The sequence below is a fragment of the Bombus vancouverensis genome, chromosome 4 (genome assembly GCF_051014615.1).
Source record: "Bombus vancouverensis nearcticus chromosome 4, iyBomVanc1_principal, whole genome shotgun sequence".
NCBI lineage: Eukaryota > Metazoa > Arthropoda > Insecta > Hymenoptera > Apidae > Bombus > Bombus vancouverensis.
The window spans coordinates 15776153-15804133 of NC_134914.1; the positions used below are offsets into that span (position 1 = coordinate 15776153).

Consider the following 27981-nt stretch of genomic DNA (forward strand, 5'->3'; position numbering starts at 1 on the left):
CCACAAGGAATCAGGTTTCTCAATTGAACGTGTCCTCCAATATAATTCCAGTTTCATCGACCATAAACCAGTTTTAAATCGAGTACGTGGGAGAGAACTTTTCGTGACGCGAAATGCTCGTTTCGCGCACCCAAATGTCCCTTGCTGAAAATACCATTGATTTTTAACGTCTTATGCAAATTCTTTTATTGCAATTAAACGATCTGTCGATACTATAAACATCGGTTTTGTGAAGTTTATTGTATCGCTCGAATTTTTTATCACGCAAAATAATCGAAGTACATATTGTACGAATGAAATATGTTATTATGTTAAAAATAATGAAATTCATGCTTAACTGGAGCTCATTGGAGTAAACATTCGTTCATTTCGTTATAACAGATATGTATTCGAAGTTTATGATCAGTTAAAAAAAGATTAACCTATAAATTTCATAAAATCATATTGAATATAGAATTCATGTATATTTCCGCTGTAGTCAACAGAACATTGATTCTTGATTTTTTTCGATGCAGTCGTAATAATTGAATCAGTATAATATTCCATTCGATAATTGTATAATAACTTTTATATTTTATAAATAAGTGTAAGTGTTGCATTAGATTTGGTAGCGAAATATCGATTGGGTATAAATTAATGAAATAAGAGATCCATTACACTCGAAAATTAGATTAAGTTACGATTTTATCTTTATCTATACGTTCAATTAACTAGAATTAACTCGGGAACATAAAATTGAATTTCGATCGAACTAAGCCCTAAATCCAATCAACGTGTCAAACGTTCATACAGATCCAGAATTTCTTAAATTGAAGAAATAGAGTCGTATAACATCTTTTTCTCTTTCTTATCGTTAGCATCGTTAGATTCTTCATTATCTTTCGATCAATAAACGCGACGCAACGCGCATAAAAACATAGAGTTTCAAACGAAGCAAAAAGTTATAAAAAGAAGAGAAAAAACAAAGAAGCGATTATAATTCCTTCATCACTTTCTGAATCATCGAAGCAGAAAATTTGTCCGCGTAGGTTATGAATAACTAATAATCCATCGTCGCACGCGAACGCTTCATGTAAATACCTGTGCACAATGTATGGTTCGATCAATTTTCTCGCAAGCATTAATTGCCCATAAAATACCTTTATTAATTTCACAGCCGGTTTGGAATGACACGTGTAACTGCAGGAAAATGATTAAACCCTTGCACGGCTTAGATCCGTCGATTTTATCCGCTTTGTTTTGTTCGCATTTCGTTCGATTTTATATCGACACGTAATTGATTAGTTCTCCTTTGTTATCTTTATTCCTTGCCTATCTACCATATATAATCGTTTTGTATCGTTAAACGGTGCTACATTTGCACAATAAAATTGTTAGCTACGCGCGCGGTTCAACATTCAAGTTATTCTAACAAGGCAAGTTCAATATTTGCAAGCCAGCTGTTTAATTGAAATTGTAATCATTAGTACATCTTGTTATCCTTTAAAAAAAAAAAGATGGAATATTATAGAGACTGGTGTTCGGTAGTTTTCGAGATATTAAAACTTGGAGTTTCTACTAGGGATAACAGCAATTTTATGCACTGGGATTTATCTTTCTTTGAGTAAATTTTAATATAAAAGCTTCGTTTTATGAGATTAGATTGCAACTCAAAAGAGTTGTATGTTCTGTACTCGTAGAATGTCTACGTAGATCGTATTAAAATTGGTAATCAATTTTTATAGCGATTGGTGCAACTGTGAATTTTCGATAAAAACGAGCGAAAGGGGAAAATCGAATTTTTTTGTGAACAGAATGGCGAAATTCACCAACGATGTTTGAAGTTACAATAAATTCTAGAACTACCAACGACTGAAATATAAAAACTTACGGCAAAAAAGAAAAAAATGAAAGATATATAAGAATTGTCCATACATTTTACAAAAAATTATGTTAAATCCCCAAACATCATAAATTCAATAATTAATATAGATCTATAAAATTTAGAATTGATCATTTTGACCATTTTGATCGTCCAATGGGTGTCTCAAAGCTGTGTGTTACTTTCTTTGTTAGAACGTAGGGTGATTACACGCATGGCCAGCTATTGCGCGATCGTAATATTAATTTCGATCGCAAAAGGGGATTGCCGCTTTTCTTATCAGTTCGAACGATGATTTTTTATTTACCGTCCCCTATCAGTGAACCGTCCTGTTTTCTAAAACTTGTTTCTGTTGCCTTTCAACTTTTTTCTCTTTTTCTCTCGTACCTTGGCCAGATCGTTCGACCGTACGCTAAACATTTATGCTCACTATAGTAGTTGCATGGTGTCTGTTCCAATTAGCTGTATCGACCGATAGAGAAACAGAGAGATAGTGTGTCAGGTGAAACGCTAAACTGGGTATTTATTAGAAGCGAAGACTAAATGTGAACAGGTGTTGTCCTGTATGCTCAGATTTGCTCCTGTGTCCATGTCGTTACTGTATACCATAGTGTATAGAATGGTTAGATGGATGTAAGTATTTAGATGACCCATGTAAGAGACACGAGAAAAGCGAGACTGTTTCACAACACTTTGAGAGGAAGAACATGTTAACATTGTAATGCGTTGTCAAGGTTTCGCGTGGAAAATCCAGGCTGTAATTGTGCGAGTTCTTCTTCGTAGTTTCCTGTATCAGAGATTTAGAAAAGGAATCACAATAATTGTACAGTTCATTAATTTTCTTAATTAATCTACGTTGAATACAAAAGTGTTCTAATTTTATTTGATTCGATAATAGGGAAGATCCTATCGTTTGATATAATTCTATATTTACCGCATAATAGTAATCGTGGAATTTGAGAATAGGATTTTAAATATAGCCGATACTGGAATATCGGTTCGAAATCCCGATATAAAAAAAAGAGTCTATGATTTTTTCGGGGCTACAAATAGGAAACAGACGCGAAAGCAGTTAACTTCAGACAGAAGTTACAAAACAATCTATAAAACAGGCATTTTTATGAGACTATATACTGTATACGATAATGCAAACTGGGATAAATTTTTATAGTGTTTGATTTTTGTTCTATATTCGGTGTGTCATAGATCTCTGTCTGTGCCTTTGATCTGAATTTATGTGGATTCCTTAGCTGTATCCTTCGGTGTTTAAACTGTATGAAACTATGATTACGAGGCTGAATTGTTGCTAGATTCGAAGGTAATGTTTATTAATTCTACGTTATTATCCTTTGCGATTGCTGGCTTCCATTTGATAATTAAGTATGAGGTAATTCAAGTATAGTTACGCGATGTACATAATTATGCTATGGGGTAAAGACATAAATGAAAAATTTCAAAGTAGCAAGCAGGAAGTAATAATAACGTAGTTACGTAGTATATAGTAATAATCTGACCTCCCCGGTGAATTATATTATTTATAAAATTGTTTTCGTTGTTTTCGATGATATAGGAGTTGTTAATTAAAAATTAGACGTTCTAGAAAAAAAAAGATAATATGCTACAATTCTTTTATTTGATGTGTTTATATGCAAGGAGAATCGTATTTCCACCTTAGGAAACTCATAGGAGCTGTATCCAAAAATCATAAATGTCCAACTCGTGGTCTAAGATTGTACATTTTGAGTATTTAGTTCATTGGTATTTAAAATGTAGTACAATTAAAAAATTCGATACATTAGCAACAAATTCATTGCCACTATAAAAATTGCGTAACAAATTCTGACACGGAGAATTTCGAAATCGCTTGGGCAACGCTTTTAAAACGCTTTAGCAAAGTGCGCTTACAAAAAATTATTCTAGAATTTCAGTTTTTCTATTTTTAAAACGTAAAGCGAAGATAAAATATACCTAAGCAACTTCGAATTATTGACCTTTCAAAACTAGAGCAAGCCGCAAATTAATATCTGGAATTCGAAGCAGCGCCTCTCTCGCCGCTCCGAATCTGCGCCGGTTAGAAACGTCCTCCGCTTTCGCGATTCGTTATTCAGAGGAAAAGGACATTCTCTCCACGTCGCGTCGGTTCACCGGCCCATAAATAGCTCGCGGAGCAGAAGTGTAACACTTCCTATTCCTATCGGTATCGCGATTCTAGACATAGTTTCATCCGAGGCAGAACGTGCTCGTTACCGTGTCTCGAAGCAACTTCAACACGACTGCAGCAGTTCCGAAATGAGATCTTCGTCTTTCTCTCTTTCTCTTCTTCTCTTTCTCTCTCTCTTCAGCGTGTCCCCATAAATCATCGCCGATGAAAATACTTAGAGTGAAAGACAAGAGCGCCAACGGCGGAAGCGTGGTTAAACGTCGCGGCTATTACTGGTGTGCGGGTGGAATTACGTTACCCTTGTCTTTTATTAGCTGGCTGCGGTTCCCTTTCTTCCCGCTCGAGCCTCCCGCGGGATGACTAACGTCTATGCCCGTTACCCTGGCACAAAGCCAGAACGTTTCCCCGAGGAACGGATAGATTTTACTCGAGGTTCGTCCTCCTCTGTCTTGGCACAACCTTGGCCAAGCCAGGTACTCCTGTCATTGCCACGTGGAGAGACAACTTCTCTACGAGAACGTTGCTTCCTTCCAGCTCTTCTTCATCCGCGAGTTCTGATAAGAGATACGCTAGGTACCGAGAAATGAATTCTCATTCTGGATGGATGTGGAGATTCAAGATGTATGATAGCGAGATGAATATTCGATTACACTACGCGGGAAAATTTATGTTATTTTAACTATGTACAGTAACTACAAAAAGTATTGGCATATACCTGTATTTTCCAATGAAGCATTTTTCTAATCAAGTTTTACATTTCATTTTTCTGTTTGTAGTCATATGAAAGTGTTACTAAACGATTTAATATACCTGGCCGTAATTAATTAATATGCTATAACAAATATACGGAGTTTCTTTAAGTGGTCTTTTGTTCGTTGAGTATCTCTTGCTCTGTAAGACAAAATCTCGATAATTCAAAGACTTGTTCCCTTGAAATTCGAGTTAGCAAAGATCGGCTGTAACATCCATTTCACATTTAGAATCTGCACGGTGAGCGACTCGAAAATTTCACTCGATGACGAACGATAAATATCTGTAGCAAGCCAGACAGATTACAGTCATGGTTCCAATTCCACAATGTAACCAGATTCGATCGCTAATTGCCGCGATAATTTATAGAACTTACTCCCGCGATATTATTAATCGCCTGTCACGTAGTGTCTCCGCGGTGTGTCGAGAATGTCGCGGGAAGGATTTATAGCGAGCACGACGAAAACGCGAGTGGAAAGCGGCCTTTAGTCGTGCCACGAGAGCTGTTCGTAAAATTCTAATCTCGCATTATCTGCTACGTACGTTCTCTTTGCATATTTCGCCGTGGCCGCATTTATGCTTCCCCGAGAACGTTGGGGAAAGTCCGACGTAACGAATCACCATGGCGAATTCAGCGTAGCGCTCGCGCCTGTCTGTCGATGAATTTACGCTGACGTTATCTTCACCTATGCCCGTTTTCTTTTTTTCGTCGTTTTCGTTCCTTTCTTTTCTACGTTGTTGTTTGCACGAAATTGTAAAAGCTTCGTTCTATCGTACATGGCTGAAACACTTGGGTAAATGGAGATAGAACGTGGAAAATTTACACCACAGCGACGTTGAGAACGTATCTCGTTTCTGAGCCTCGCTGGGGATGGTCTCCAAGTGTTTTGAAAGATCGGTGAAATTGTACAGTGGTTCGCAATAATTTGTACAATTAGAGAAATATTTAATGAATATATTATGTGTGTTGTACAAAACATTTTGAAATTTTATCAACAGTTTAACGAGACTCGACTATCATGATGTTATATATAGGTAGAATTTGGAACAAATCTGGAATCACGATGATGTGAATTGAATGTATACAACATATTATTATGAAAAATGTAATGGGTTTGTCTGCCAGTAAACATAATCGATATCTAATAGAATAAAATATTTCTTCAGATCGTATTTTAATATAACATTAAGCGAATTGGATAAATGTGATAATTTTATTTTAATTTTAATTATATATAATCGTGTTTGTACAGATTCGTTATGTAATTGTTTAAATGGAAGCTGAAATCACATTTCCATATGGTTCGATAGATTTTTTTTATTTATCGTCGATATTATCCTCGTGCGCAAAGTGTTCACGTGTTTCAATCTTATCGCATTTTGCAGTTATTTATATCAATAAAATCGCGGCATGTTCTTTCTCAACATGATATCAGTTTTATTATTCTACTCCTCACTTATCTTTCATTGCCAATTGTTATAACATATTGTATAATATATACAGGAAATAAGTGTCTCTTCTTTTTTTCTTATCTGTTATCGTTTACAAAAGAAGGATAAAATTGTTGTTCGTAACAATTCGTAATGAGCCAACTTTGTACCTAATCTGCGAGTATTGTAACAAAGTAGGAAATGTGAAGTAACGCGATAAGCTTTAAACATTTAAATTTATTTTCTTTTTTTCATGTATGTTTTCATTGCATACCTATACACGTTTGAAATAAATTATTAGACACATGTGACTCAAATATTTAATTACTGTAATGATTTACTTACTTGTGATTTTAAATAATTGTATATCAGAAGCTAAGATATCGAAGTCAATCTATTTAAAATTTTGTTTATCAAACAAATACATTTCTTTTAAATTGTTCATATCATAATTATAATATATAGATATTTTCTAAATTAGAATGTTATGTAGATATTACGGACATTCGAATTATAGATAATAGAATAGCGACTTGTTATTATTTTGCCGATTTTAGATATCTGTTTTATAATTAGAACTAGTCTTTGCTCGTAAAAGATAAAGTAATTTCATTAAAATACTAAGGATGTCTGTAAGTTTTTAAAAGAATTATCTGTTGTATCATCGTTTGCGTTGCAAAGGGACCTTTAAACTTAATCTTCTCTTCTTTCTGTATCATTAGATTCTGTAAGAAGGGTTTATGTCGTAAGAAGTTTTTCACTGAAAGAAATAATGACAGTCGTCACCTTTGACACCCTGAATACACTCGTAGTTCCAACATGTATTTCGATCTCATATAGTTCTAGTTATCATACTAAAAGCGATAACTTCAGTCATTCCTGTAAAATGTTGTGTTTAACAATTTTATGTATGTACATATCATTTTCGAGACACGAGATATTTAGGTTAATATAAAATAGAAATAGACAAAAAGATTACTGATTTGCATAGCCATTTTTAATTTCAATTTGTAACGTAGAAACTAATGATTGCTACACATAGGATGATCGATATCAAGAAAATAATATTCTACGGACCATCAGATACAATGGAACGTTTTGTAGCATTCCATTACCAATTATTCTTTTTTAACAAACTATATTTAATATTCATAACTAAGCTGATAATCGATTGAATTTCAACAGACCCATAAGCATTGCTATCATGTCATATTATTTCCATTCGTAATAAATGATCTCAGGCTAATCGAACTTATCATCTAACCATTGAATCCTTTCATTCGCACGAAACCAGTCTAATCGCCAAGAAACAACAGTAACCGGCTGTTACAATCCGCTCTGTTCGATCCATTTGTCCGCCAGCAAATCCACCAGTCGTGGGAGTGACATAATGCTCGGGTGCTGTTGGATTAACTTGTCTCTCCGAAGAGAAAGTACGCTTTTCCGCTCTGTTCTCCTGGCTCTTACCTTTTCCAATTCTTCTCGATTGCACCGTCTTGGAATTTTGCAATAATTCGTTGCACGACTCGCGTCTGATTCTTATAAAACATAACGAAAGAAAAGGGAAAATAGATTACTGAGCTATATTACAGATGCTGAACAAAGACTAGAGGAGAGAGACACGATAAATCACAATTCAAGTATTTTGGAGAAATAATTTGAAAGTTGAAGATATTTTCAGCCTATTCCACATGAAAATAATCTATTCGTCTGATTTTGAGATTACATTTTTATCTTTGTCATTCTCCTAAACGCTGAATTAAGTTAAATTAACATGAAAATTCAAACTAATATTAGTTTCTTAGAAAAAATTCTGGTTATTTTCAAACAGTTTGTATATTCCAAACTATCAGATTAGTCCCTTCAGCTTCGTTTTAATCGCCAAGTGGTATAAAGATTAGAAAATTAACAAAAACGGACTTGTCATATTCCTTTCGTATCTTTAAGTAGTAAATGTGATCGTTAACCAAATATTTTCTAATGGAATTCCGTATATCTATGAAATATTTTATACACGTATAACGTATACAATATGGACCTGAAACTTCTCTATGGCAAGTGTTCAAATACTTTCGTGAGCCAACGTATACGTACGGACGGAGACTTTCCTTTTTCTTTCTTCCCTTGGTTTTCCCCATGTAACAATACGACGGCATAGCCGCGAATCGTCTGCTTCTCATCGAACTCTTCTCATCGAACGCGTGTTCCGGATGTGCTGGAACAAAGTGCCACGATCCCATCCCACTGGTTCATCGGCCGAATTATTAAGCCTATTCGTGAGCTAATCGACCGGACCAGAGTTCATCCAGCAGCCCGCCCATATGTCAAAATACAGAGATACATAAGTTGTTACTAAATCGTGCCACCAACTGACTAATTAAACGAAGCTCTTATGAAACTGATAATACATATCGGTATGTATCTCGCGACACCACCAACATTATCGTTCCGTTTTGACCCCGATTTGACGATATTTGGATCCCTGACTCTTCTTATCGATTCGTTCTTTCTTTGTCCACTTTGCTGTGCATCGTATGTACAATAACTATAGTTTCTGGAAAAAATGGGCAACAACCCTTGAGCTTCCTCGACGAAAGATTGGAAAATAAAGATCGATTTATGAAATAGCTACAAATTTTCAAAGTTACCATTTTTAAATACACTGTGAACCCAGATCCTATCCGCAGCGTTTATGGTAAAAGATTATATCGGTTTCTGATATGTTTATAAATCTCCGAAATTAGTATTTTTAAGTACTCTGGAAACGTAAGTTCCATTGGAAATCTTTTATGGTGACAAATGACAGTGATTTATAGAATAATTGAAAATCCCCCAAATCAATATTCTGAAATGTGCTCACAATGGGAGGTGGGTGGTATTTATTTGAGAAATCAATTATCGTTTATTGGAATTTGTTTGTAATTTGTAGTTTTATTGCCTCGTGCATGATACCGGATGATAATTTTCTTACATGCAATCAGAACACAAATGGTACAACGAGTAATGCAAACGAAAGTCGATCCCAGTATCTACCACCTACGCAATCATCTATCTGAGTGTAACCTTTGCTTCGATAACCCTAGTTACACACGCATTTTCTTATAAACAGATCGAGGTATGTAAGCAACTTTAATTGTTTATACGTTTAAGATTATCGAGTGTTTACATTTAATATTTATGTATTTATAGAAAAACACAGTGCAATACATTTAATTTCAACATTTTCATCCATCACAAACATCCACTTACGAGCATTCATCTTTGTGTCAATATGTCAAGAGAAAAATTTCCGCTCGATAAGATGCCTGGCTATTATTATTTTTGTTTCAACTGTCAAAGCTTGACAACTTGATTCGTGGAAGTTGAACTTTGTATTGGGAAATATTTGCTCTCTATTTGACGAAGATCTGTCGGTACATATTACCTTGGATTAAAAGAGCAAGTGCGTTTTGCAAACGTATGCATATCGATTCACGTGATATGGTAAGCCTTCGGTGTTGAACGCTATTTGACTTTGACCCACTTATCGTTTCGTAGTTTGACGATGACATTAAATTAATTATCGGCATGCTATATCGACTGTTTAGACGTTAAAAACTTCGATTACGAACGTGCACAACCGCCCTCTAGCATCCGAAAATAAGTGGTGCTCGAATCTTCGAATTCCTCGAATTTGTTTCTTGGCGCCACGCTCAAAATGCTTCGCCATGAAATGAATGAATAATGTTGAAAATGGAAATTGTGTCCGTTTTTTCGTCGACGGTGGATACCTGCAGCCGATCGGATTTCGTTTGTTTGTGGAAACGAAACCGACGCGGAACGATCGGGAGAGAATCACGCACGGCGTGTTGCATAATAAATGTGCGCATAATCGAGCTCTGAACTAAATTCGTATTATTGGTTTACCGAAATGAGCGATATTATTAAGAAAAGGATATTGAGGAAATTAATTTGAAATAGAAACTTTGTCATAGAAAATTATTGATTCTTCAACCATTTAGTTATGGAAACAAATTATTTTTTTTTACTAGGATTTACTTAGATTTATTTTTTAATAGAACGTCTTCCATGGTTATGGCTTACTATTAAAAAAGGGTTGAAACGGCCCCATGAATCGTAATAATGCTTTCGTCAAATTCTGGAATTTTGTTGGATAAAATTGTAACAGCATCGTCATAAGATTGTGTTTTTTATTTTTGGAAAAGATAAAGGGGAACAGAATTTATTTATAACTCTTCATTTTCCACGATGATTGTCCACTTTTCTACTATTTCGATCCTCTTCTTTTTTAAATCTCTTCTACCTTTTGTCGAGGTTTTAAAATACGTTATTTATGAGAAAATCTGGAATTGTAGCATCAAAATGTGTGCACGTATTATATAATGTAATATAAACATACTTATATATTTTATAACGTTATAATAAATCATAGATACTATAAACCACTTTTATCGTGTATAGGAAATTTGATCGAAGCTTTACGACGTGTTCAGAGTTTAAAACAAAAATAAACACTATAAAATATCATGTCAGTCTCAAGGTAGTGGCATAAAGTTTTATGTCATGAGACATTTTTGAAATTCAGGGCCAGACTTTCATTCCAACAATGAACTTCAAATCGAATTTTATGAATTTTAATTTCATTTCAAGTTTAATATTATTAAATAAATAACATATGTGACCGTAGGACGATTAATTCTTACATTCATTTAATATATTATTTCATTCAACCAATCGCTGTTCGAGGGGCGTTTGCAAAAATAGAAACTGGCAACGAAAATTCAAATATCACGATTATTCCAATATATATGTACATCATCGTGTATGATAAATGTAGTTGTATTACACGTGTTGGTCGCAAACTAGGTTGGGGTTCCCCTTAGAAAATCTTACAGTTTCATGGATTTTATAAAGGAGGAAATATGATACTTTGAAGACACGTAAATAACGTATAAAGTTCATAACTTATTCTCTGTATAAAGATCGTTTCTACTGAATTGCAAAAAATTCCATAATTTTATAACAAGTAAAAAAAAATATTTTGAAATGAAAATAGATAAAAAGATAAACATCTGTTACAGTATATTATAATCATAGAATAGAATCGAGAAATAATTTATTTACAAATAAATAAGATTGTATCACATGCAAAAATACAGTGAACAAATAAATCTTTAAAATACATAAAATTTCATGATACTAGTCTCGTTTGATTAAAAGATAGAAGAAGAAGGGAAAAGAAGGGAAAAACTGAATTGATCTCCGGAACTACGGGGGCTGATGTCCCTTGCTTCCACCATTATCTCTACAGCGCTGTTCCACGATGGTGATTGCTATTAGGCCTAGTATTCTGCATCATGTTGCGTTACGCTGTGATAGATACACGTCCACTTTAAGTGCGACTTGCTGTAACATTATGCTATGATACGTTTTGCCTGTATTACCAACGTAAAAATAATCATGGTATTGCTAAATAAATAATTACAGGATGTTGGGATGTTCGTAGCGAAGCTATTTCCTTCTAATAGGACTATTTCTTGCTCATTGTCATGGATAATGTGCCGGTATTTTACAAATCGAGTGAATTTTATGTATCCCTAGCGTGATTTTAAGCGACCGTTACTCCACTTAAACAGCTGTTGTAATTTTCACTCGAGCAATTAGCTTTCTACTCTGTTACGGTAGTCTTTTAACTCGAATTTGTCAGCGAGCAGAAATTGAATCGGCTTTTGGGTTAAGAAACTGTGCGAATTGTATTTTTAAAGATTAAGGTTGAAGTTTGGAATTACCTTAAATCTGACAGTCTGAAATTTGAAGTTGAGGTAACTTTCATTTGTTGTAGACAATATGTTTGATCAAACTCGAACACTGAATTATTTGCAGTAATATCGCCGAGGAAATTATTCCATAAAATGTTCGAATAATGAAACAAAAAACGGACAAAGATATCTAACATTTTTTCGTCACCTCTTATCCAAATCGCACATATCACTAAAATTACTTTCTAAAATAACTGTTCTGCAATAAAAACGCGGATTAGACCTTGCGAACCAAACTTTAACAATTAGTGATAAGCTTGTTTGCTTGAAATTAAAGACTCTTAGCAACAGTTTTATAATGGAGACAAACATCGAAGGTTCGAAGAAAAGAGAAAAGGAAAGATCTTGTTCCAAATAACGTTTACTTTTTTATTCTTTTTGCAGATCTTTGGAAGTGTTCGAGCAGTATGGCGTAAAACATTCGGAGCTATTGAAAGCTCAAAGAACAGCCGGTGGTTCTGGATTAGGTGGTCCTTTGAGACATGAGAACTCCATACTCTTATGGCTCCAGTGTGATATGGTAAGTGTTTCATTACGTAATAATTAATAACTCATAGGAATTATGTTTCACCCTGCATCTGGACAATTTAATTGAAAATTTAATTTAAATTATATTTTCTACGTATTTTATAACTTTTTTTTACAAGAATACAAAAGCTATACATTCTTTATTCTCTGTAATAGGTAGCAGTTTAATGGATAAATAGACAAATAAATTATTTTTGTACAATTTTTTGATATGTAAGTAATTTTAAAGTGTTTTCTTATATCTAGAAAAATCATGCATTTAAGGTTTAAGATAGAATTTCTAAAACGATTATTCGATTATTATATGCATATACATAAAAGATTTACGATTGAATTATTTTTTAAAGAAAAAATTCAGTTGCAGAAGGGTGTATCTATAATTATCTAAATCAAATTTTGATATCGTTTATGTTTCATTACGTTAAATTACCCTAACGTTTATTTTTTGTGTCAATTTAAATCCTACGATTTAGATCTAATCTCGTCAAAAATCAACATTAGTCGAAATCACATTTTTTATCATTAAACTCTGATTTAATAATAAAATTTTATGCTTCCTTCGATTCGTTACCCTTTTGAAAATCATGGGAAGAGAGGGAAGATGTGAACCGGCCGTTTTCAAGGCTGCACGGAGCGATCGTACCAAGTTTCATAACATTGTGCTATTTGATAAACGATAAATTTTATCGGTTGACCATTAAGCTTCGACGTGCCGTTAACGCGCGCGGTCCAACTATAGATAATTCGTCCATTGAGTTTTCGTTCGTTATGAGATTAAATTGTCGTGACGCTTGGAACTACAATCGCGCGCTTGCTCTCTTGCCTTCGATAATTCATCAATTTTATCTCGAAAGACAATAATGCGTGATTTAAGTAGCCGTGGGATTTTACGCCAGAAAACCGTCAGGAGGAAAATCAAAAAATAAGATCGATCGAAGTTTAGAAAAATCATATCTGGAGACAAAAGATGATTTTATATCTTCTTTTAACTCCAAAATTCTTTACAGTTTGTCTACGTGGAAATTAGGTAAATTCGTATATTCCCTACTGGGTTGAATATCACGTGGTTGGTTTTAAATATTAGTATGTTATGTATGTATTTTATTATTTATTATTATTATGGTAGCATAAATTACTATCATTATAATATAGAAAACATAGAATGATATTCGTGTAAGTATTAAAAATAGTACAATAATCGGTTCTTTATCTTGTAAATATAAATGTACTTTTTTATATATTTTACTTTGTTTGAATTTCGTTGTTAGATTTTGTTCTACATATTTTGTTGCAAGATTGTCGCACTGTGAATTTATATCATTATAATATAAATAAAGCGATATCCGGTTGTACTGAAAATTTAATCATCATTGAATGGGAACTGCGGTAGCTGATAACTTAAGCCTCAAGTGACGTATTGGAGGTCATGTCTGAATTAAAAATAATTGTAGTACGTTCCTATAACATCGTTTATGTTTCTTGATAAACGATAAATTTTATCAGGTTTCCCGGTACTTTAGTATTTGGTTAACAGTTTTGTTAGGCACATCAAACGCACCATCGGCTGCGTTATCGTTAATAACTCATTCCGTCTTTCAAATACAAATATCGTAATTGAAGAATTTTGAACCTGTGTAACTGATGCGATAGCTAGATGTGTTAATTTTTAACTGTTCAAAAATCTTTCTCGCCGAAGATTTAATCCTAATTTTTTAACGCGTAATTGTTCATTGTAATTTAAATTGTAATTCATTTCAGTAATGCTCGAATTTTTGAATTTGATATTAGGAAGAATTTTTAAATCTCAGGCAGAACGTGGAACGTCACTCGTGAGAATTTAATAATTTTTATTAAATCGTCAGTGCGAAATTTTTTGTTTCTGTATCTCTCTCTTTTTCTTTTTCTTTTTTATTTGAGTGTATTTTCGTTTGAGATAGCGAAAGACCATGAACGTAATAGATTTATTGCGTGCGCTGACATTTCAGACAGTATCGCGTGTGTCTTCGGCTTAACTTTAGTGATTTGTAAAGTTTTCAATGTGGCTGGCGTTTGCAATCAAGCTTTTTTTTTTACATAAAATAGCAGGGTTTAGAAATGATATCCTGAGCGTCGGGTTTATTACATCGTTTCCTTGGAACTATTTGTATTATACCTAGGAGAAAAATTGCCAGATTGGTGAATACTTTTCCTAGAATCAATTTTTGCGTACGCGGTTATAGCCTTTCTAGCGTAGGACTTATCTTGAGCACGTAATTTATTCCGAAAAATTACAAAACACGAGGGAAACGACATTTTCTCTATAAAATCAATCTTCGCGACTTGAAACATGCTCAAAACTTTTTGATAAAACTTTCCCCGTAGCAATGTGCCTTATAGCGTATATATGTACAGTGCCGGATTTTTATTCGTTCTTTTATTAATTTCTTTTTACTCTTAAATTCACTAAGTGTGCAATGTCACAAATATTCCGATCACCATTTTTCTATCATTTTATCAGTCTTCTTAAAATTCATATCTGTTGAAGATCAAATTATTAATTAAAAAAATAGACAATTGAAAAACGGTGTAGTGTTCTGTTTAAAAGACAGGTAGAGAATAATATGCTTGCTTATTAGAAATCGTTAATTAAAAAGCGGCAGAATCTATGAAACGATCCAATACTATCACAAAATTCATAAAACGAGACGATGATTTATCACGTACATGTACAAAAGTTTCTATGTACATATATAATAATAGATGCTAACCTTTAATTCCATCTGATAGTTCAAATTTCTTTTCTATAGATATTTCACTTTTCAATAAATCGGTCGGGGAGTAGCTTTTCGAGGTCTCAATCCAGCCTCGTTACACGGAAACTGTCTGCGGTTACATAACTATCTGCTCGCGGTGGCGACTGTCACGGGGTTAAAATTTGCAGAATTCATTGACACGAATAGCTGAGCGTTAGAAACTGGCGTATTCCAGATACCATTGCGGTGTCCGTACTGTGATTTCTAAATCGGAAGTCTATCCATCGGCCTTGCGTACTGCAGTCGTAACACAGCAGTTCGTTTAATAATTTCTTTTGACCGGGGAGCAAGAGATAGGAGAAGGAGAGGAGAGAGAAAGAGAGAGGGAGAGGGAGAGAGATTGGAGCAAATCAGAACTTTCCCTGAAGGGGTCGTTGAGTAACACATCTAGATAGACGTGTGCGAATAGGTGAAAAATTGAGTAATAATCGTTGCACTCCTGTTTCACTTGCGCTATCGTTACTAGTCTCGAATGGGTTAGTACCTGTGGAATGTCGTTTTTAAAGACAAAACTCTAGCGCGTAGTTTTTTCAGTGCAGCATATATTTAATTAAAATAACTTCTTTGTGATTCTGTGCACTTTGTGAATGATTAGTTGGTTTCGTTATTTCAGATTTGTAAGAATTATTGGTTCTAGATTTCAATAATTCTTGCAATGGAGCTGTTACAACTTTTTTATTTATAGTATTTTTTTAAATACTTTGTTTGCCCCATCTAAATTTATGTTCCCAGTAACTTCGGCAGTATTTTCCCCAAATTAAATTTCATTCAATAGAATTATACAAACATTCTGATCTTTTATACAGATCTACAATGGGATTCTCATGTTTTTATTTTAAATCTACTGCACACGTTATTAAATATACATCAAATCTGATCATTTCCATTCGGCCATTCTGATTCTTTGGAAACGCCGAGGGAACGTGTTTCGGTATGAGAAAGACCTTGGTTTTGTTTTAACGTTGCTCTATTTTTTCTTCTTCTTCTTTCTTTCTTTTTCATTTTTATGGATTGCTCGTAGTCGTAGATTTTATGTTACGAAGTTTTATAAAGTCCTACCCGTGTCCATGTACTTCGAGATTTTATGTTCGCCAAACTTTATTCGTTCTGCGATAGATTCCGGTTTTATTATTTGCAGATTTTAAATGTGCGTTAGAAACGAGACGAAAATGAATTTGATTACATATTAAGCATCAAGTAGAAAATTTCAAATGATTATCAAATATCAAGTAGCAGGAACACAAGCAACTGTGAATATCCAAAAATCAGATCCGATCAAATATCAATGTTTAGCTAAACATTTTTCAAACAATAACTTCCTCTTCTAAAATAACGTATTACAATAATAATCTTTTTGATAACATATACAATCTATAAAATAATATTTTTAAAAGCAAATGAGAGAAAACGTCCCTCTAAGATCTCTGTTTTCACACCAGCAGCTGGCCGTTTTCTCTACATTGACGCGCATGAAATCAGAATAGGAATTCCGAGCGCTGCCTAGCCGGTACGAAGAAATCGTGAAGTTTTAAAGCAGAGAGATGTATCATTAGAGAAGTACGTCATACCGATTCCTTTCACCCCTTTCTACGCGGTTCATCTTCTTGGAGAAGCGTTCTACGAGAGGCTCTTCTCATTCGTTCTGGGGCAAAACGTCCGACTAAACTTTCCCTGAAAGAGACACGATCGTTAAGTAACGGCGCTCGACTAACGCCGCTCGTCCACGGATCGCTGAGCTGCGTTTAGCGAGCCAGCCGCGCTGGAATGCTGAATTTTTCTGTCCCGATCGAAAGACCTCTCTCCCTTCCATCAGCTATCCGCCATTCACATACACCTTCGTTGCTGGGTGAGTGAGAGGCGATATCGATTTGCTTTTCCCGTTATTGACCTCGGTTGAGTCCGATAGGATTGCTGATCCAACCGTAAACCGTGTCATCCCGAAATTTCGCGTTTTCTGTGGATTAAATTAGATTTAGCCGAGATTTTTGCGAACCATGATTTTTCTTTTCCTGGTGAAAGGATGGATAGTTAAAGAAAATGATTATTTGCGATTGGGTTATTTTTGTCTTTCGAGTACTGCGATAGTTAGGCACAGTTTTAATGTTGGTAGACCGCGGTTGTATTTATGAGAAGCGTAATACTTATTCGTTCTAACATTTTAAGGATAAAAGAAATTTCTGTCTAGGTCTCATTTTTTACAATTTTATACGTGAAAATATGAAATTGCATTAGCATTGAATTTTATAATATTTTAGCTTTCCTATAAAAGAGAGGGAAAGTGATATAAGTCGAGTCTTTCCCCTGTGAAAAATGGGATTGCGGAATATCAAGCAACTATAAAAGCCACACAGCTACCTAACCTAGAATTTAAAAGAGAAGTTGAACTGACAGCTCGAAACTACAGTAAAGTATATTCGAATATTAAAAAGTGAATTGTTTTTATTAAAGGACAAAGACATTAGAGCTTTGTGCCAAGTACAAATATAAATAACGGCAGATATGTTACACGTTGGTGTAAATATAGCTGTACAGAAACATCGATAGAAATAGTACTCGTACAGACGAAGTTCCGTGTATTTTGTGTTGGTTTCGTGATAGTTGCTTGCTCACTTCGTACCAACGACGATCAATTACGTTCGTTCTCGAATGTGCGTCACTGGATCGGTTTCATAGGGTATCTTAGAGCATTTCGCGTTCGTCCGTTGTAGAAGGGTCGTTTGAAAATAAGGAGGGAAGTTTTATATACGAGGGACATATTTATGACATCTCTGTCTGCTGTTGAAATTAAAGATTTCTCAACGAAACTTGTCGGCTCCCTATAGCGTGGATAATATGAACATGCGTGAAGAACGCGTAAAACACGTAACTGAATTTATCGTGGAAAAAAGAAAAGAGAAAAAAAGAAAAAAACCGCGAATCGAAGAAACGGTTAATTCAGCATAGTTCCTTCGAAGATTTTTTTTCTTTTACGTGTCGAGATTGATAGCCTGTTCCGATTCGAAAGGGTTAAGGGAAACGTATATCAGCTCGTGGGACGTTAATGGTTGGTATAATTGATTATCGAGACTCGCCGGTAAATTACTTTTTCGGATTTAAGAGGGGATTTAAGGAAGATATGTTTGCCCTTTGCGATTTGTGAATGGTTCGTGATTTAATTTATATAGCAGGGAACAAGAGACTTGGGCTAATTGTGATTGATCGCGATACGGGTATCGAAAAATAGAGCGAGCTTCTCTCGCTAATTCTTATGAAATTCTGCATAATTTAATTTCAAGCGAAACTACGTTTTACATAATTATAGCAGTTAATATTATCATAACGAAAAAGGAGAATTTATTAATATTCTAGAAGTTAACATGAAATTTAGTTGAAAAAATTTTTACGAAAACTCAAAATAACGTATCACTGTTATTTATGCAGAGATAAAACACATATTACTTTTCAAAAATGTTAAGCTCTGAAATAATATATTGTATTTTATATCGAATATACTGTTTTCGATAATATGATCAGCTGTCTCGTAGAGTCAGTCACGGAAGCAATTTGTCGATGTGGATGAGTCTGCGTTGAGGAACAAGAGGGAAATGGGTCGGATTAAAATAAAAGCCTGACTAAGTCCACCCACGCTGATGGTCTAGCTATCGTATGGGATTCTCGAGAATTAGAGCGGACAGTTACATGTTGCTCGAAATTCGCAGATGGAAAGCACGATTATTCGCAAATTGCGAGTGAATTCGTGAGGAACGCGAGAACATAAAATTTATTCAATTACAAAGAGAGAATGTAAAATATATTACTATTTGAATTATAGGAAAATTTCGGTATTAGTTTTACAATAAAAGATATCCATTTACGCTATCTTTACTTTAATCTATTAACCAGACAATGTAATTGTATTAAAAAGAAGCTTTATCTTTATTTATGTTTATTCTATCATTGATCTTTTAATTGTGTTTTTAATTAAGAAATCGTGTAATTTCCTACCGTATCTGATTGCTCTACAACTTCGATTAGTTCCTTGCAGTACTACAATATGATGAAATTACATTTTCTTTAATATATTGTTGTTTAAATTTCTTATAAATCTTAAATAATTAAAAAAAGATAGTAAATAACATTTTTGTTATATAGAAGACTGTTTTCCGTTTATGTTTTACGAGAATCGCGTTGAACGTTTCAAATAATTTTTATGCATCTAGAAACGTTCATTTTCCAGCATAGCTTTGTCCAAGATTTGATATGTATTCGCTTCGGTGTACCGCTACGAACCACGAGTTTCCTTCCGCCGACGAAGGGGAAAGAGAGTGACGAGAGAGCGCGCTCTCTCACGCGTCTCCGCGAGAACGTTTTTGCACCTTCGCGAATCCCTCGACAACGGAGGATGAGAAAAGTGAACCAGTCTCGGTAGCTAATTCATGGAATAGATACTAATTATTACGGGAAGCATAAGTGCGTTTAAGTGTGTGTAAACGCGAGCTTCTGCGATTCTCAATGTATTTATTCCGTTCATTTTGTGGAACTTCCTTTGTCAAAAATGATTTTTATTGACAGATTAAGGTTAGCTTCACAATTTATAGCAAACGAAATAGGGAATATGCAATCGTCCATTAAGCCAGACGAATTTTCGATTTTAATATAACGCTGCATTTTTATATTAAAACGTTTGGCACGCCTTGTATCACTTTTACATGGTTTTCATTTCCTTCAAGCGAACTGTTTAAAATTGAACGAGTATTACGTTTAACAGGAATTTAATAAAAGAAAGAGACCATGTTTGAATCTGGTTGGATCGATTCGTGGAATTTACGCACTCGCGTGTAAATTATGCACTCGATAAAATGTAGCGTGTTCTATTTATGAAGAGATAAAAAGAACTCGTGTATTTTCTGGAGATTCCGCTGTAAAAGTTTTATCTTATCCTTTTAGTGGGATCGTCGATTAAATTTGTCAGAAGTATTTGCCGTTTGTCAATAACTTCCATGCTGTTATTGATAATTGTTTATTTACGGGATTATCGGCGATTTACATTCTATTTTTATTTTATTTTCCTACACGCGTACGTATGTTGCAACGTTGTGAGTTTGTGGTTTTTCACCGCAATTCTGCCTGTAGCTGTGGAAGTTCACGGTCGTGTTGCAGCGCAGTAAACATTTTAATATTTCTTTATTACGATACAAACGCACTTACAAGGTTGTTCGTTTAGCAAAGTAGCCTTATAAACATTTTTCTATAGTTTTGTGTTGATCGAACGTCTTATTCATTATTAGATAAAAAATACGGCATCACCTGAACATTTCGAACGATACGTAATTTTATTATATTATTAATATAGATGTTATCAAAAAACATATTAAAATCGTACGTGAAATGATGGGTTTTTGAAAAGAAACGGTCAATTCCATAACCGTTTCAGATTAAAAATTCTGTTTTAATTAATCTATCCTTTAATATATTCATACTATAGACGCTAGTGAATTATATAAACTTTTATGCAATTTCATAATGTGTTTTCGAATTATTTTGCATAATGTGTATATAAGTGCTCTCTATTAGATGGAAGTTTCATGTTAATCATTTTTTATCGGATCCGTATCGTGATTAACGAATAGTTAGAATTATCATGAAAATTATTACTTTCTGAGAATGATTCTTGAATATTATTTGAAGAAAATAAGAAGAAAATTAATGGTGGTTAAATCCGAATAAATATTCTAAGAAGTTTCTCGCACTTAATTTCACAATCAAAAAACATTACATCTGATTAAAGTACTTGTTATATATTTTCTTTATCATAAGTGATCAAGGAAAATAGGAGAAAGATACTCGAACATACTCTAAACAAAAAGAATTCCATTTATAACTTTTTCTTTTCTCATATAATTCATCACATTTATCTCCACGAGCGCCTGTCGAATAGAAGAAAAACTACAAACAATTTGTTTGTTCCGACAACAAATTATATCATATTCGTGCGCGTAACATGAATTTTTTCCTTGGTCGATACTTCTATTCGTACTTAGTATCGCCGCAATACCGCGGATTGTTATCGCAATACCCGGTACGCCATGGCGAGCTCGGTCTGATTTGAATCGTTCCAACTTCACTTTCTCGCCTTCCCTCCTTCTTTCGCCAGGTTACGCTTACCTAGCCGTACAATGAGCACGTGAATGTATCCGCGTTTTTACGTGGCGGTCGCGGAGGCGCGCACGCGTCCGTGTGTACGAGGCTTTACGAGCGACGTGGTTGCATCGTAGTACGCGACCGGCTGAATGCACCTCGTAGTAGTAGTAGCCTGCGTGCGTCGGCCGCGTTATTTTTATGAATGACTTGCCGGCAACGTAATCCAACGTGCAACTACGACGACGTACAGGGACGGATCTAGCCACGTTGCATTTTGTAGATACTGCCGTTTCTTTCATTTCTTTTACCGAAATGAAAATGAACTTATCGTCTTTCTCGTTTGCTAACACTTTTATATGTATTGTTCTTTGGAGCATTGTCTATTATTTTTTAGCTTAGGTTTATAGTTATAGTTTTTATCGGATGCGTTCTTCAGTTCTCATGACGCACGTCAAATACCATATTGAATCAATAATTTAATTTACGCTATAAAAAGAAATATCTTTGCATTACGAGGCTTACAATAACGACAACAATGTTAACGCGACAGAGTTCAAATTGAAAATTGGAAATTTTGTCACAAACTTTTCTGTTACGTTAAATTAGAAAAAAAAAAAAAAAAACGGAAGAAATGATCCAACACTGTCCAATAAAACATACCAACAGAGTTTCGTTTCCATGTTACAACCTACACCATCCATTAAAACATATTTATAGAAGCGTATCTGGTGTATAAGAAGGCGTGCAAAAATTCAAGGCTTCAAATTTCGAGTCTGATCGACGGTTTTTTTCTCTGTCGACTGGCATATAACTCCAGAAACGCGAATATCGAGTATCCACGATGATTCAACAGAACTGAACGATCTAAAAAGCAATTAACAATGGAATTTTCGTACATTATCAAGCCGGGGTAGCTTTCTGCGTATTTCATGTTTACTCATACAGATTGTAAGGAATCACGATAGAACATAGTGTTTACACGGGCACCGCCATTTATCGTCGTTCGAGTCCTTGTAAAATCGACGATCGCAAAAATATCCGATAATTCCGTTTCTTAAGATCTTCGTTCCGCTAGATCACCTGTTGACGACACAGTCTAGATTAAGTGCTCTTTTTTTGATATATAACTTGAAACAAGTCCTCGAATTAATTGATTCCACTTTTTCTTTGAGTTAATACTGATTTCTCGTGAGTATGAAATTTGTTTTTTCGTTTTATAAGATGTTTATTATTCTGTAGATATGTAGGTTAACAAGATCGTAAAGCGTTGGTATAAACTTCACGGAGGCAGAAATGACGATAACAAAATCGATTTCTAGCAATGAAGCATTTTTCATGTCAATATCGATAGTACGTGCAACGTCGTTGATTGATTTTTATCTGTGTAAATATTGACAATTTTTTTTTTTTTATTATTGAAATATGATTGCGTACTGTGAATCTTTAGAAATTTTAATAAGTTTTACTCAAAATGGTATTTTCGTAAGTTAGTTATAAAATAAAATTATGTTAGAAATTAAAGCATTTTACATCAAATTATTACGCGAACAATCGTTTTAATTTAATTAAGGTTCGTGCGTCCTATCAGTTGACTTACTTAACATCTATGCATCTTACAGAATAGTTCGTGACAAAGAGCAGTTAAAATATTATATTGTATCTTGTTGGAAGTTCATTGTGCTTAAGGTTACAAACTCATTCAGAGTTTAAATGCCATGACAATATTAATCGCTCTGTTTCCGTCTGGTACTAATTAAAATGATACTTTTTCCTGTTCAATTAATGAAGTCTTAAAATTACTTGGTTCACAAGTTTATGGCTGTATATGAGTAAGTTCGTAAAAAAGTTTTTTTTATATTTAACCAAAAAAATTGCACTTTACATCGGTTCCCTGTAGAAAATGTTCCGTTTGAAAAATCATAATGTTCTTCCTAATTTTGAGATTTTATCGTTACTAATGAATATCTTCTGCATAACGTGTGAAGTCTCGTAATAAGTATTCTCATAATAGCTATTCATTACGTTTAATACCATGAAGTCATTCATAACTTAGCGTTGCCACGAAATTAACCATTTCATTTCTGTCTGGATAGAATTATATTTCGCTGGAGAAAATTATTGCAGCATGTAATATCGACTAAATTATACAGTTGACGGTTTTAATATTCGTTCAAATTATTTACTGAAATTTTTTAATATAATATTCATAACTTTCTTATCCCAAATCTTCGATCATATTCATATTAAGTTCTATCATGAGTTTTAAGTTTAATCCTAAACGTTCAAATCGGTATTGTATCTATTTTCAATTATCACGCAACGAAACTATATTTTAATATTCTTATAGCATCCTTATCCGAATAACATGACGCATATAGTTAAAATGTATGTTCACTGTCAACGCTCAAAACTTGCTAGCGTATTAAATAAAAAAAAAGTTTATCCTCAACTCTACCGTATCACAAAGCGAACCATTCATACACCAACATTCTTTGTATCTTCCAATGCTGTTAATCATTCCGCCGAAGCGTTCTCCAAAGAAACAAAAAACGCATATAACCAAAAAAAAGTTGGTGGTTTCGTCAAAAGCAGGGACGCCGTTTTGATATTCTCGGTTGGCATCGAGGAAGAGGCGCGTTAATAGTTATCACGAAGGCATTATCGCGAGAAGCCAGCCCAGCGAATCTTATTCCTCGAGGCGAAAAGGGGGAAGGCCGCTTCCTGTTATCCGTTCCCCAGGACTCGAGCGAGAGAGATAGTTGGGAAAAGGGTCATCGGATGGCCCTGAGCTCGGGGTCACCCGTCTCGGAGGATGTCTGGGCGTTAATTAAAATGTGCCGCGCATCTGGCGATGCCACGCCGACTTCGACCGCCAACCACCTCTTTCCCCTTCTTCTTCTATATGCTTCTTCTTCTTCGCCATCGTGTTTCCTTTCGTTCCAACGTTCCCGCCATTTCCCTTTCTCTGCCAGTGGTAGAATGTTTGTTCGACCGACCATCGTCTCGTTCCTTCCTGACTCGAGGACTCTTCTTGCTCGCTCATTGCGTGCGATCGCACGCGAAGAGAATCGCAACTTTAAAGCTTTGAACGGGGGAATGCCACTTGGACGACAGCTGCCGCGTTTCGTGCACACGTATACGCGTTCCTGAGACACATGCCGAGGATGTGTCGTCACTTCCTGCGAACGACAGCTTGCACGAATCCGGGGGGTTCCACGTATTTTTGCCCGCGAACTCAGCGTCTCGATCGCTAATCAACGATAACGTTGGACCGTTAGTCGTTCGAGGAAGCTGACTAATTCGATGATAATTAAGACCTAGCTTGGAGATTGATCGCGCCAGCCATGTCAGTCGTTCGAGATTTTTGCCTTTGATGTACGGCTAGGGAGTGTATAGCAGGTTGTTGGGGCTCGTGGTTCGGCTTTGAACAGGTTGTTGCACGGTGTTTAAATGAGGGAGCGCCTGGATGGGGCGTCGTTTACATGGGTGCTCGTATGTAGGTTAAGGGTTAACGGAGCATGAAGACGTATTTTGGTGTTGTGGTTCCTTTCTCTTTTGTAATTGGAATAAGATTTTGGGAAAATGGGATTTTAGTGTCATACGTGTTATTTGGAATGGATATATTAACGAAGATATTCGCTAGTGAATGTCATTTATGTTTAATCATTTGTTGAGTTATCGAATGGAGTAAAATAATTGTTTGTCTAGCTTACGTTAATTATGATATACTTTAGAGAGGCGTGAAATATTTTTCTACGGATTTGGCGTTCTATTTTATTTTGCTTTCATTTATGATTCGATTAAGTTACTTTCAAGAAATACAATTTATCAACGTACATATTACATGTACGACATTAGCTAGTGAAATATAGAATACCATCGATAGTTTCACTTAAATATCTCACTCCCCAATATCGAGGCACCGGAACCGAGTAATCTTTTCATAAAACTACGTATCAGTAACGAACATTATCTACGTTTGTAAAAATCCTCCCTGGCTTAACCCCGTGCCTCACGCTATCAAATCACATTCAGGGCGCGGGCCATGAACCAAGTGCGATAAAGGCAAGTTATATCCACAGTAAATTTTTATGTTCTTTGCGATTACAGTTCTGATTCATGAAATCAACTATTTATGAAACACGTACAAACGCAGTGGCGAAATGTAATTTATTTTTACGGCAGGTACAACATACGTGTTACAAAAACACAAATGAAAAATTCAGCAATTAATAACTTCTATTGTAATATAATATTTTACAAACATTGAATACTATGACTCAAGGAAACAACAAATTCGCGTGGCAGCCAATCTGTTACCGCGTTAAAGAATTAAAATTACACGCAGCCGATCGATTTCATCGGAAGAATTTTCCTCTTTAACGTCGGTTACCACAGTTTCGATTATTCATGCACTAGAAGTGTTGTTTCGATATAAAATGAAATCTCCGGTGACACCACGTGAATACCACCTGTCGCTCCGTGTATATACGCGTTTGCTCGCTCCTGGCGATACGCAACGAGGATATGTTGTCACTTCCTGCCGGCGACGCGACGTCACGCCCTCGCAAACTACCGGTTTTATTTTAGCGACACTGGGTATTTGTCACACTGTGTCGGCGCACGTAACCGCTCCGTGGTACAAAATGCTTGCTAATATGGACACTATGACCGCTTGATTCATTCAGAAAATGCATCGTTTAAATTAGAGGTCAACTCTTTCTGCGTTGCGAACGTCATCGAAATACATATATGAATTTCGATAAGTTGTTTAGCCACTTTCAAGTTGTACGTCATGAGTTTCGAAAAATTATGTATCATATATTACAAATTCATTTATCGGACTAATATATTTTTTGTATTTATTTTCTGTATTTCTGTATTTTCACACATTATTCTCCAAAGAGACGCATCGCAGGTTATTTGAATATTGTGTAATAAAGGAGGGTTGCAGCTCGACAAATATTGAGAGACACTGGTCTATGACATCCCCCTACTCCATTACGCACACTTTGATCATAACTTTTCGCTCAATTCCTTGTGCTCTTTCACAGGCAAAGAAAAAATACGTTTCGGCCGCTCGTTTCCTCTGTCGCATGAGCGTTTCATTGGACGTGGACCGCTCTTAACATCCGTAAATACAGGGCCGTAAATATACGTCAGGACGTATATTAAACTCGTGTCATGTGCTTCTTCGGCGATGTCGTTTTACGCGGTCGTCGTCAAAAAGTCTGAGAAACGTCGCTTATTTTTGCAATCAACTTCTCAGTGAAGTTACGACGGCGACAAAGAAATTACGACGATAGAGACACGAAGCGGATACGAAAGATTTCAAAGAAGCTTTAACGACGCGTTTGTGGATGATATGTAGAAGGTTATGTTAATCTCATTTGCATGATCTCAGTGTCTAATAGTTGATTTTTAAACAGATAGAAGCTGTCGGTGATTTCTGGAATGATAGCTGTTAGAATCTGATACGTGTATTAGATTAGATTGTATCAGCGATATGTAATTTCGATGTCTTTGCTACATCTTCGAATATGATATGAATGGTAGTTTCCTACAATGTTTTTTTAACGATGAAATTTTTCTGAATTTTTTGAAATTATAATTTCGATACCATCATTTTCCTGATTTTCAAGTTTCTTCGAATTGCGTTTCTTCTTCTATTTATTAGGAATTAGGTTTCTTTTTATATGTTGAAAATAATTACTTACATTATCAATATCGATATTTTTTGAAATAGAGGAAATTCCACGAAACAAGCACATAATTTTTGTCATGGCAATTTGCCTGAGCAACGTTCAGCGAGAAACCATCCGAGCTGTTCAAAGTTCTAGTTCGAGCGACTGGACCAACGACCACATGGGTCTTCTGACGAACTACACAGAACTTTGGACGACCGAGTGATCGTTCGCGCTACTTTATCGCGGTTTCTTGGAGAATCATCCCGGAAATAGTGTTCTCGACAACCATACCTCAAAATCCGGGAAGCGGACGATAGGGAAATCAACGTGTGTCCGCGCTACGAAACGAGAGAGATTTTGCTCGCGTTTCGCTTTGAAAATCGGGCGTGAAAGGCGCCTCTTAAATATAGATCAGCCTCCCACGAGGAACGAATGCGCGAACGAGCTCTTAAAGCGGACTACGTTACTATTAATAAAGCAATTATAAGGGCTACGACCGGCGCCGTTTCTTCGACGCTCATGAACCTGTTACTTTCGATCTGACGTCTCCATTAAAGCTTTTAGTCTGCTAATGGAGATGGCTAGTTTAGCGATCCCCTTTTATTCGCTAGTCCTTTACGAATTGGATGGAAACGTAGTTTTAGATTATGGGACAGCAGGGTAGTTACGGTTTTAGATATTAAAATGAGCGTAAATTAAGTGAAATGAATTGTCGGGGTTGCTGTGATGATATGACCATAAAGAAAGACATATTTGGTTAATCTCTTAAAGTGTCGTCTCTCCAAAGTTTAAAATTAGCAGGAAGATGTCAGATACGAAGATATAATTAACA

At 35.2% G+C, this 27981-nt stretch overlaps 1 protein-coding gene across 2 annotated transcripts in view; it reads left to right on the top strand.

Moving 5' to 3' along the window:
- The window catches only part of LOC117166659 (tRNA dimethylallyltransferase), a 116620-nt gene that overhangs the window by 57023 nt on the left and 31616 nt on the right, over positions 1-27981 (top strand). For both annotated transcript variants that reach the window (XM_076618319.1, XM_033350826.2), the window contains exon 4: positions 12407-12542. In XM_076618319.1, coding sequence (XP_076474434.1) covers positions 12407-12542 — 136 coding nt within the window. The remainder of the gene's footprint in view (positions 1-12406; positions 12543-27981) is intronic.